Here is a 12,075-nt window from a genome sequence, read left to right as displayed (position 1 = left end):
GGTTAGATTGTGCCATTGAGGAGTAACTCTCACGGTTCCATTGTGGGTTGGGCAAAGCGTAGAGGATCATCAGATGTTGTTGCCAAGTGTTGGTCACAATTATCAGGCCATTATTTAGGGGGCAAGGAGAGGTGCCTTTTTAAGGTAGAAAAATAATAATGAGATATTCCAGCAGCATCTACCCCTTGAGTTATTGATGGGACTGCGAACCTGGTAGTCTTGCCAGGAGTCCCGTGGACACGAACACAAATGCACCCAGCTGATACCAGGAGACGCGTGCTGATGAATGTTGTTGGATTTCAGATGAGAAGCGGGGCCTGCCAGGTGAGATGGGACCCAAAGGCTTCGCAGGAGACCCGGGCATCCCTGCGCGCTACCCAGGCCCACCCGGAGCAGATGGAACGCCGGGCCTCCGAGGACCCCCCGGGCCTGCCGGAGAACCTGGACCAGATGGTAAGCGGAGGGGAACTAAAGGGAGGGTGCATCCCAGTGTCCAGAGAAGCCTGACCACAACCAGATCTTATTTGGTTTTTCTGCTAAATAATTCTGTGAACTGATCCAGTCGGACAGTGGACTAGGGCGTAGCGGATTTGGGTAGAGTAGGATATAGTGGGTGCTCTCTGGGGTCCACAGCCTTGGAGGCCTGTCAAGTATCCACAGGCCTGTGGCTATCACACAGCGAGGTTAGGATGCTTCAGCAAAACACCTGAGATGCGGAGTCTGGAAGCAGGTGTGGGCTGGAAAAGCCACGCTGGTTTCTGGGTGATAAATTCCAGGCACCTTCTTTCAGGGTGGGGCCTCGCCCTGGGCTGGCAGCCTCTCTCCTCTGTTGCACCAACCACTGTAAGCTGACCTGTTAGTCTGCCTCCCCGGCCGCTTCTTCCTCCAAAATAGTTTATTTTAAATTCCCTGACATCACCCCCAATAATCTCGTACAGCTCCTGTCTTCAGGCAGGAAAAGCATCATTTTTGCTAATAGGTAGTATCAATTTCAATTAAAGGTCAAATTCAAAGATCTGTGTTTTAATTGTCCTTGGAAGACTATTTCTCGTTGCCATCTCTAGAAGGAAAATTATTGGAGGTACTAGAAAGATATCTCTACATATTTCCTCCATTAAAAGAATCAATGTCACTTCTCTGCTTCTTTGTTATATTCTATAGTAAAATTTTAACTTAATATGGTTCTACTTTCCCATTTTTCAACTAGAATAAAACACAGATTCCCACATTCTTTTGAAAATTTTTAGGTATAGATATTTCCCTGGATCATGAATCTGCCAAATAGTTTGAGCAGTGTTACCTTCACTTTTTTTTTTATTGTCCTAGAAGTAACATTTATTATTGTGACAGCTGTGATAAAATCTAAGTTTCTATGAGCATTGTATTTCCTAAGTAAATGTTATGTTTTGCGTTTTCCTTTTTGGGAACATGATGTGTTAAAAATAAAAGCACAAAGATATGCCATTTTAAAGAACTGTGATTAAAGGCTAACTTTGCCATTGTTCATGTAACTAAATTCCATTTTGGTAAAGACACAAGTGCATGCCATCTTGTCTTATAAATCTTTCTTAGTAAGTCTGTGATCTAATATAAGTCAACTGTAAACAGCTTATTTCTGATCTACTGTATTGTAGACTGAGGAGGGAATTTATAAAATAGATGGAATGGTATCAGATAAATTTTATCAACTAAAAATTTTAAAAGCACACAACTTAAGTTCTCTTTTAAATATATCTTACCCATGTGAGACACATTGTTTCCAAATAACGTTTTTTAAGCAACCTTTTGTAGAAAAAATAGCCAGCTACAATGGCCTTCTTCAAATATGTGTGTTTAGTCGTAATTTAATCTCAGTGACCTTGATTCCCACAGAGTTCTTCGACTTTTCCCTTGGAATGAAATTGTTGGCTTCTTCTCTTGTTAACTGCATTTCATCCTATTTTATGGGTTGCTACTGATGAAAACCAGAATTTTCAGTCTTTTGCAATTCCTGTAAAATCAAACCATGAGGATGGTTTTCTTTTTGAGTGAAATATTTTGCTTACTCCCATTTCCAGTTCAGTTAACTGAGTAGAGTCCAGGGGAAGTTCCATCCTGCTCTAGAACAAGTTGAAATGAAATATGCCCGGTTCGCTACAGCCATCAGCCTCTCCGTGGAACTTAGGTTCAAAACATCTAAGAGGCACACCTCTGTTCTGCAGGACTTGTTGGAGATTATTAATGTATTAGATAAAAGGAAAACAACAGAGGAAAGATGTCACATTACAACAGCCACACTGTGCCTTTTTGGCTAAATTTGTGAAGCATCTGATACTGATGCTATAAAGAACACCCACTATCTCTTTTTCCTGGAGAATGTGTCCCAGATTTTAAGTGCGGACATCCCTGAAGTGTGCGTGGTTGAATAACTTTACCTGTGACGCTACGCTTCTCGTAAAATATCGGGAGGGCTTAGAGATATAAGGTAGAGCCCACAAATCCGTGACTGGACCAAGACAGCTGCTGACCTGGCCACCAGTCGCCGCCACAGAGCCCCATCCCAGGGATGCCTGTGTCTCCGGCAGTGGCCAAGGCAACTTCTGCAGCGCAGGACACAGCAGGGATGCTGGCTTCTCTTGCCCTCCTCGTAATCCCACTGCCCACCCCATCCCTCTGACCACTCTCGCTGAGGCTCCTTTGCAGTCTCGTCCTTCTTCCTCCTCCCCCCATCCAGTAGACCTGTGGCACCCAACCTTTTTGGCACCAGGGACTAGTTTCAAGGAAGACAAGTTTTCCATGAACTGAGGGGACGGTGAGGTGTCACCGGTAGGGAGGTGGTGCAGAGCTCAGGCGGTGACTGACGTGCAGCCCATTTCCTAACAGGCCACGCACCGGTACTGGGCCGCAGCCCGGGGGTTGGGGACCTCAGCGGTAGACGGTGGGGTTCCTTGAAGTCCAGGCTCATGCCCTTCTCTCTATACTCTCTCCCTGGGTAAAACCACCATTCATGGAAACACAAGTTATACTCCGGTCGCTCTCTAATTCTGTCCCTAGCCCTGTTCTGTGTTCTGAGCTACCGACGTGTAACTGTTAACCAGACGCATGGTCAACACTACACACACGTCTCATGAACACCTCAACCTTTGTCTGTGCAAAATTGAACTCTGAACCTCCTCCTCCCCGTCACAGGCCCCTCCTGTGGGCCTCACCCACCCCCACAAACCCAGGCGCTGCAGCAGAGCCCTGGGGGCCACTCTGGGTACCCGCCTACCCCACCCTGAAGTCCTCTCCTTGTCCTGGTGATGCTTCCTCTCGAAGCCTGAATCTGTCCCTTTCTGTCCATTTCACTGCCTTTGTCCTAATCCAAGCTGGCGCCACCTCATGCTTAGTCTCCTGGAGTAGACAACCCACCATCCCTTCTCTCTCCTGCCCGTCATCGCACATAGCTTGTGTGATCTCCCTCCTTGAAGCCCTTTCGTGGCTTCCCATTGCCCTTGGGATGAAAGCCAAGCCAGCCCCTTGGACTGCATGGCCTGGCAGGACCCCTTCCCTCCCCTCGTGCAAATCTGCCCTCCACTCTCCACCCTCCATCACTGACGGGGCCTTGCAGACACTCTAATCCACTCTCAGAAAATTCCGTCCCACTCCCTGCTTTGGGTTTCAATTTAAGTGTCACTTCCTCAGCAAGGACTTTCCTGAGCCTCCCCCCCAATTTTAATGGGTTTGTCCCTATCTCTTTCTCTGACAGCTCTCTGCTCTCACAGCAAGGCCCACAGTTTGAAAATCTATGTTAGTTTGTTTGCTGATGTGTTTGATGTGTCTCTACACCTAAGCTGCAAGTTTCATGAGGGTGTGTTGGTTTTGTTTCCAGCTGTATACACACAGCGCTGAGCACACTGCCCGGTGTGGCACCAGTGCTGGGTAAATGTTTGATCAAGGAATGAATGAATGAGTTATATTAAATGTGTTGTGAGGCCAAATTACATGGGGCAAATGTTTTTGCCACCTTTGCATTTTTATACTTTCCTAGGAGCTTGCTGACATTCAAATTCTGGTGCTGTTTTTCCAAGCAGATAGCTAAAGTTTTAAAAATCTGGTGTTTTCCTCTCTTTCCTGCTTTCTTAGTGGCCTCATTCTCTCTTCCTCCCAGGCACCATGTGGTGTTTATGACAGCATGCATTTTAATTTGTTGGGAGGAGTTTTATTTGCTTGTTGGAGCTATGACCCTACTAGATTGAACAGTGAGGAGGACAGAATGCGTCAGGGGACAAGTGCAGGTTCTGCACCCAAAAGGGGCTTTTGTGTCCCGGAAATGTATGGCTCCCTTTTTTCCACAAGGTGGCACCCTTCTCGAACGCAACACCAAGAACCGTATTGGTGCTGAGCGCGTATTTTTTATGCATCACCCACCTGGGTACTCCTGCCTGGGTCACTGAGCGCTGCAGGAGACGGCAGGACTTCTGAAAGGCCCTGATCCTTGATAGTCGGGAGAGGCTCAGAAGGGGAAGGTGGAGGCCTGGACTGTGCAGTGAGGCTGACCACACTGAATCCAGACTGGTCACAAGAGATCTTCCCTAGTTACACTAAATCTGTGCATGTGTACACGCGTGCACAAACGAGTGAAAGAGGAAAGCATGTGTGTACGGATGGGCAGTATGCACACATGCACCCATTCCCATTCCAGAAAAAAAAAGGACAAAAATGGAAAATGGAGCTCATCTTAATTCTTTCTCTTTTTTTTTTTTTTTTTGTCTTTCTGAGGAACCAGAAGTATGTGGCAGTCTTGGAATCCAAGTTATTGTGGTCAAATAAATGAAAACCTTTCTTTGGACTCAATGTTTATCAAAAGCAATGATTTTCATCTCTATACTTTAATGGAAAAGCTAAATTTGCAGACTCGTGTATTTCTCTCCAACCCTGAAGGCTATGGCCACAAAGCAGCCTAAGTTGCCTTCTAAAAGGGTGTTTTGGGAGGAATCGGAGTTGACAGGCCATTTGGGGAGACTTGGAGGACAACCTTGCCAGCGCTGGGCTCAGCGAGATGTTGGTCTGTCCGTGGTGTGCTGACGTCCTGTGCCTGTGGGTCTTCTCCTTAGGTTTCCTGTTTGGCCTCAAAGGAACGGAAGGAAGAGTGGGCTACCCTGGGCCCTCCGGCTTCCCTGGGGCCCGAGGACAGAAGGGATGGAAAGGTAAGGACGCGTGGGAAAGCTGGAGGGGGCCTTCCTGAGTCACCTCTCCCCGCAGAAGGTTAATGCCATCCCTATCTGCTTGGGCACACCTGAGGGCGGACTGAAGGAGTCAGGGGCCCAGGTGGCAGCCAGGCATTCTGTGGATGAGCCACTGCGCGTCCTCTGGGCCCTGAGCCCTAGGGGAGCTGAGCCCACAGCCAGCACACGCTCCCCAGCTGCCCGGCTCCCTGGTCCAGCCGTGGCAAAACACAGGAAGGGAGGTCGGGTATATCTTCCCTGCTCACTATGACCTTGGCATCCACTGCCAGAGCTCTTGCCAGGCCACCCTCCCTGACAGCTCCCTGGGGCTGGCACCGCCCCTTGGCCCCCAGGCCCGGCTGTGGTGATCCCACAGTTCTGGCCACTGGAGATTCCTCAATGCCCTTGAGAGTCCCCTCAACTCTGTTCAGGCTTTTGTTAATGGTCCCAGTTTTCAAGTATCTTCAGTAAACATCGGAGTGGGATTCTCAACCCGAGGAGACTATGACCAAACACTTGAGTAACTTACTACGAGCCTCACTGTCGTCATCTGAGAAGTGGGTACAACCACCCCCTTCTGGACAGAGAATGCACGTAAAGTGCCCAACACGACATCCAGCCGGTGTTGCCTCCGGGGTCCAGCCCTGCTCACCCCACCTCACGCTCCCACCCCTGCCACGCTCAGAGACCCTGTAGCAAACTCCAGAGCAACCGGCCTCTTCCCGCCCCACAGGTGAGGCTGGGGACTGCAGATGCGAAGAAGGCGATGAATTCGTCCGGGGCGCTCCAGGACTGCCAGGACCCAAGGGCTTCCCGGGTGTCAATGGGGAGCCCGGCAGGAAAGGCGAGCCAGGCGACCCCGGGCAGCACGGCATCCCCGGGTTCCCGGGGTTCAAGGTGAGAGCGCAGCGCCCCCCCATGGCCAGCTTTATCACAGAGCTGTGAGATGCCCTAAGGCTCTCCCCACTCGTCCCATTCCTAGCTTTTATCTGCTAAATTAACTCAGCTTTAGACCACCAACACTTATGTACGCAGGGGGTGGAGGTACGTTTCGGAAACACCACGTGCTCCAAGGTGCATTTTAAGTACCTTCACGTGGGGCTGAGAGGTGCCGCAGTGCAGGGGAGGCAGCGGCAGCTCCTGGAGTTGACCTGGAGTCACCATGTGACCCGGAAATGCCACTCCTAGGTGTGTCCCCAAGAGAATCCAAAACATATGTCCACACAAATATGTGTGTGCCAATGTTCAGAGTGGCATTTTTCATAATAACTAAAAGGTAGAAACAGCCTAAATGTCCATCACTTGATGAGTGGATAAACTAAATATGGTATTAATACATCCGTGCAATGGATATTATTCAGCTGTAGGGACAGTCCTGAGTCCTGCTGCAGTGCGCGTGAACCTTGAGAGAAAAGACACACACAAAAGAAGAAACATTATATGATTCTGTTCATAGGAAATGTCCAGAATAGGCAATTCCAGAGACAGGAAGTGGATTGGTGGCTGCTGCAGGTTGGGGGCAGGGAATGAGGAGTGACTGCTTACTGGGGATGGGGTTTCTTTTTCAGGTAATAAAGAAGTTCTGGAATTAGATAATAGGGGTGGCTGCACAATCTTGTGAAAATACTAAAAATCACTGGCTTTTATGCTTTAAAACAGTGAATTTTGTGGCATATGAATTATATCTCCAAAAAAAAACCTTCCAGCATTTTGAATGTGAAGCATATTAACTTATTGAACATTCACCTCCTCACATTTAGTAAAAAGTGATTTAGCATTTCATGTAGGCTTCTTTAACCCAGTAAAAAATGCAACCACAATTTCCAGGTAAATTGTAAATTTACTTTGTAGGAATGTATGAAACTCCTGCCCGTGGGTTCCCTACATGTTTCGGCTAAGTGGCCTTTATTTCAAGCCTTCACCAAGGTCACCTGGAGTAGATCTTTCTTCCGTGGCAGGTTTTAGCTAACCAGATTTCAAAGCAAATTTCAGATGTAGGCAAAGAAATTATACTTTGGGCGGTTTTTTTTTTTTTAACTTAAAAAAAAGAACCTCAGGAGATTTACAAAGCAAAAAGTCCATTATTTTATATATTCAGCAATAGAGAAAAAGATTGCTCAGGACACTTAGCCAAGGACATTTGAATGATCTGACTCACTATCTAACATCTCAGCAGAGGAGGATTTGCAGCTACACGGCTGCTGGTGTGGAAGGTCGAGGCTCTGATTGCTTCGTGGCACGGAAGATTTGCTGGTGAAAACAAGACCCAAAGCACCTTGCTGCTCCATGCCCTGAATTTTCTCAGAACACAAATGAGAAAATCCAACAAGCACTAGTATGTGCTATGTTTCCTAGTTTAAAAATGATACCATCTCTAAATCATGGTTGTGTAAGCAGTAATAGTTGCTCAAGTGTTCAGAAAAAGTGCATGTATAGGAATTGCAAACTTGCTAATGGCAAAGCTAGTAGGATCTTCTGTTGTTTAAAAAAATGATTGAATGTTTCCTAGAAGCCAAATGGATCCCGTTCTGTGCACTGAAATGTCTAACATCTTCCAAGTGTATATGTTTCCCAATTGTATTTTAATATTACACACCAACCACAGGACTTTTGTGCCAACAGCTCTGGTTATGTTTGGTGTCTTGCATTTAATTATATGTTTATGTGTCTGGCAACCCCAATACAATAAAAATGCCTGAGACAACGGGGTTTTTCATTGGTGGTGTTGGTTTTTAAAATATTTGCATAGCCAGAGCCTGGCAGAGTGCTTAAAGTATGGGAATGGGTCGATAAAGTCATCCGTGCATTTGTGTATCCAACACAGATTTATTGAGCACTGTCTGGGTGTGAGATGCTCTCCTGGATACAAAAAGAATGTTGCCTTTTTCTGCATAGAACTAAATCAATAAATCAAGTACCTGTGGAATTTTCTAGCAGAAATGAATTCATAATCACTTGTAACATTTCATTTAATTAAATCAACGCTAAAAGCTCCTGTATTCTTGGAAATAGCATCAACCAGGATATGCCAAAAGCTAGCACATGGCACATATTAAAATATAATCCTGAACCGTTAACCTGCTCATTTCTGCTTGTCAAAAGAGCTACACTAGTAGTGTCCCTGCAACAAGCTTCTCTATAAAGTATGTCCTTCCCCCCAACCTTAACCTCAGTTTAGAAAACAAATTGCCTATTAAACACTACTTATTGTTCTCAATATTAAATTATCACAAATTTTAGTCCTTTGTACTTGGAGTCCTGTCACCTACTTGGATCCTAGGACGGTAGTTTAGAGTAAGGCACCTCAGATTTGGGATCAGTGCTTCTCAAAAGTCACTGAGTGTGCGAACTCCAGGACTTTGTGGCGATGCCGTTCGAATTCATTTGCCTTGGCCTGGGTGACTGCTTCGAGTTGTATGAGTCGAAAGGTCACTGTCTTCTCAGATGTCCTAATGGACTAAAGGAGGAAGAGACATCTTTGTGTTGTTTCCACAGGGAGCCCCTGGCAATGTTGGTGTGCCTGGGCCCAAAGGAGCAAAGGGAGATTCCAGAACAATCACAACCAAAGGTCAGTTCTTCTGTGGCTACACAATTCTTGGCCCAAGGAGCCTTCCTGTGGGTGCACCGCACCGTATGAGTAGATTCACGTGCAAATTCTTTCCCAGGTGAGCGGGGACAACCAGGCATCCCAGGTGTGCCCGGGATAAAAGGAGACGATGGCCTCCCAGGGCGTGAGGGTCTCGATGGATTTCCCGGCCTCCCAGGTCCTCCGGTGAGTGACCGTGAGCTACACGGCAGGCTCAGCCTCTCTTCTGGATCATTTGTGTTCTTTAAAAACCTGAGAAGCAAATGGTATCGGCCTCAGCACTGAACCAACCCAGCATAGGAAAGGTCCATCCTATTTGTAAGGAGCAGAAATCATAATTTTTAGTAAACAGTGAGTAAAGTTGGAAGCCAAGCCCAGAGTGAACATTTAAAAGTAAAAGAGTAAATAAATATTTCTCATGGTGCAACACAGAATGAGCCCCCCAAAACATGCACTCTTCTAAAATGAGTGGTGGAACCCTATTTTTCTAGGATAAATTTTGAAATAAACAATTGTGTTTTTGCAACACACACACCGGTATTGAGCAAGAGGCTATCTAGTGACCCGCGGAGACCCTAGCGAATCTCCCTTCCTCGGGAGGCTGGGTCAGGGGCAAGAGGCGGTCGCAGAGCCACAGGGACGGGACCGCTGTGCACAGCCCTTTCCGTCAGCTGCCCTGAAGCTTCTGTGCTCCTGACTCTGAAACATTGTTTCTCTAGATTGCATTTTATTTCCTCCCTGTGGTTATCAAGCCTGTGCCTCTGTAAACTCTTTGTGTTAGGGCTGCTGTAACAAAACTCCTCAGAAGGGGAGTGGCTTAAACCACAGAAAGTTGTTCTCTGCAGCCCTGCAAGCTGGAAGTCTGGGATCCAGGGGTCGGCAGGGCTGGTTCTCCTGAGGCTGGGAGGCCCTGTTCTTCCCGCCTGCCTTGGGTGTAGACGGCCGTCTTCTCCCCGCGGCTCCACACGGTCCTCCTCCATGCGTGTCTGTCTCTAGCTCCCAATCTCCCCTTTTTTAATGGAGACGAGTTATTGAAATAGGTATGTGTGGTGTGTGTGACATGTGGTAAGTGTGAGCCTTGATTCATCGTGGTGACAGTGACCCTCTCTGGTGTTTGTGGCTTATGAAGTCACTGGTGTCCAGGAGGACACTCGTCCTGGCTGTGCGTGTGGATGTGCGTTTGTGTGCACGGTTGTGTATGGGGGGTGGGTGTGTGCATGGATGTGGTGTGAGCCTTGACTCGTCACGGTGGCAGTGGCCTTCTGGAGGTGGTGGCTTGTGAAGCCATCGGTGCCCAGGAGGAGCGCACCTTTCTGGTGTGGGGTTGGGCAGCCCCCATGCCACTGAGGCCTGGCTGCCATCCCAGCCCAGCTGCGACAGGGGCTGCTCCTTTTTCTCTGTCCCCAGACCGGCTCCTGAGAACACCCCCCACACCCAGCTTCCCGTTGGCAGTGCTGCCACCGCTGCGTCTGCCCTCCCCAGGGCCCCACCGCGGTGGCACTGTCATTCACAAGTCACGGACAGCCACAGCCTCTCTCCTTCTTGACCCTGTCATCACTCCTGATGTCCAAGGGGCATGATGCGCTCTTTCTTGTCTAAATTGGCTTCCTTTCCTTCAACAACAGACCATCCGTTGTGACTAGCAGACATGTCACAAATGCTAAACTACAACAACAAAATAACATATTCCTGCCCCAGTTACCTAAGACTCCTCCTTAACTGTTCTACAGAAATCTTCGGTGAATGAAGGTCCGAGCCGACACAGGGCAGCTCGTGGGTATGAGGAGAGAAATAAATACGCGGATATATGTGCACGCCTCTGGTGCGCTGCCCACCATTGTAACACGCGAGGTCGCTGACCCCTGTGACTTGGCTAGCCCATGACAGTCTGTTCCCATAAATCTCTGTAGTCCTTTTGTTCTGTATCCGTGGTGCAGAATTCTGGGAAACGGGGAAAGGAAAGTGGGAATTAGTGGCTGTCTTTGATGTCTGTATGTATTTTAAGAGATAAACTGAATTTTCACACAGGGCGATGGCATCAAAGGCCCCCCAGGGGACCAGGGCTACCCAGGACCACCTGGAACGAAAGGTGTCTCAGGAGAGAGGGGCCCCCCGGGCCTGGGCTTACCAGGCCCAAAAGGCGAGCGCGGTTTCCCTGGAGACGCCGGACTACCTGGACCCTCAGGCTTCCCGGGTCCTCCTGGCCCCCCTGGGACCCCAGGACAAATAGGTATGAGGAATCCTCCACTCCTCTTCCTCAGTCATGAGACAGCATTGGTGCTGCCACATCACTGCTCTTCCCGCCAGTGTGCAGACCCCCATGGGGTCAGATGAGGATGTTCTATTCTCCGTGTGCACAAACGATTCCCCAACCGCAGGGGCCCTGGGCCCCCCACCAGCCTCCTCCCAGCAGCTGCTCCCTCCAGGCCCAAAGTGACGGAGGCTTTGCCCAGAGGTTCCTGGCCCCACCAGCAGCACACACCACACGCCACACACACCCCTTGCACGCCTGCACGCCCCGGGAGGAGGGATGAGCCACTGACTTCCAGTTGTTCCAGACTGCCTCACTCTTGCCTCGTGTCTTCCCCCAGATTGTGACACCGGTGTGAAAAGGCCCTTTGGAGAGGACGGACAAGAGGCTGTCCAGCCAGGTACTGCGGGGAAGGCAGGTGGCTTTAGAGTGCTTACAGCTGTCCGGAGGCCAGGCCTCTCTGGGAAACATCCGGGTTCCTTTCTCGGGACGCTGGGCTGGCCAGTTTGCACCCTGTGATGTAGGTAGCAGAAAAAAGAAAGCCAAGGTCTTGGAGATGCACCATTCAGGGGAGGTAGGAAGAGGAGGTGCCCGCAAGGCCCCAGAGGAAGGCTTTGCGTTAAGTAGGTTGGGGACAGGGCATTGCAGGCCGGGGGAGGGCAGAGAGGGTCTCAGGGAAGTGTGAGTGCTGGCCCAGGGGAGCTGCTGTGCAAGGTCGAGAATGGCGGGGGTGGGAGTGCCAGGCACACAAACCACAAACGTGTGGCAACACTGAGACAGGCTGGGAGCACGGGGGAGCTGGTGACCCTGTCACAACCGCCTGGGGCTCAGAGGTGAGGAGCTGGCCTGTGCTCAGGTGGCCATGAGAGCCGGTGGTGGTCCCGGTGGGCCCAGGACAGCACATGGGAAGGGCCTAGAGGGCCAGGAGGAAGTGTGTGGGGTGGTGGCACCTGTCATTGTCTGTCACAGACATGTCTGAAGGAGGCATCCCAGCCAGGTGGAGAGGGAGCCCCAAACCAGTGATGCTGGGCTGGAAGACGGGATGGGCCAAG

The 12,075-nt window shown here is 49.3% G+C and overlaps 1 protein-coding gene across 1 annotated transcript in view; it reads left to right on the top strand.

The window, feature by feature from the left end:
• The window catches only part of COL4A2 (collagen type IV alpha 2 chain), a 178,088-nt gene that overhangs the window by 126,367 nt on the left and 39,646 nt on the right, over positions 1 to 12,075 (top strand). The window contains exons 20-26 of the mRNA XM_045567425.1: positions 304 to 453; positions 5,076 to 5,168; positions 5,920 to 6,083; positions 8,682 to 8,754; positions 8,852 to 8,958; positions 10,801 to 11,002; positions 11,364 to 11,423. Coding sequence (XP_045423381.1) covers positions 304 to 453; positions 5,076 to 5,168; positions 5,920 to 6,083; positions 8,682 to 8,754; positions 8,852 to 8,958; positions 10,801 to 11,002; positions 11,364 to 11,423 — 849 coding nt within the window. The remainder of the gene's footprint in view (positions 1 to 303; positions 454 to 5,075; positions 5,169 to 5,919; positions 6,084 to 8,681; positions 8,755 to 8,851; positions 8,959 to 10,800; positions 11,003 to 11,363; positions 11,424 to 12,075) is intronic.

Source organism: Lemur catta, chromosome 13 (genome assembly GCF_020740605.2).
Source record: "Lemur catta isolate mLemCat1 chromosome 13, mLemCat1.pri, whole genome shotgun sequence".
Classification (NCBI taxonomy): Eukaryota; Metazoa; Chordata; class Mammalia; order Primates; family Lemuridae; genus Lemur; species Lemur catta.
Note: the sequence above shows the minus strand (reverse complement) of the source record. Positions and strands in the feature narration are given on the sequence as shown.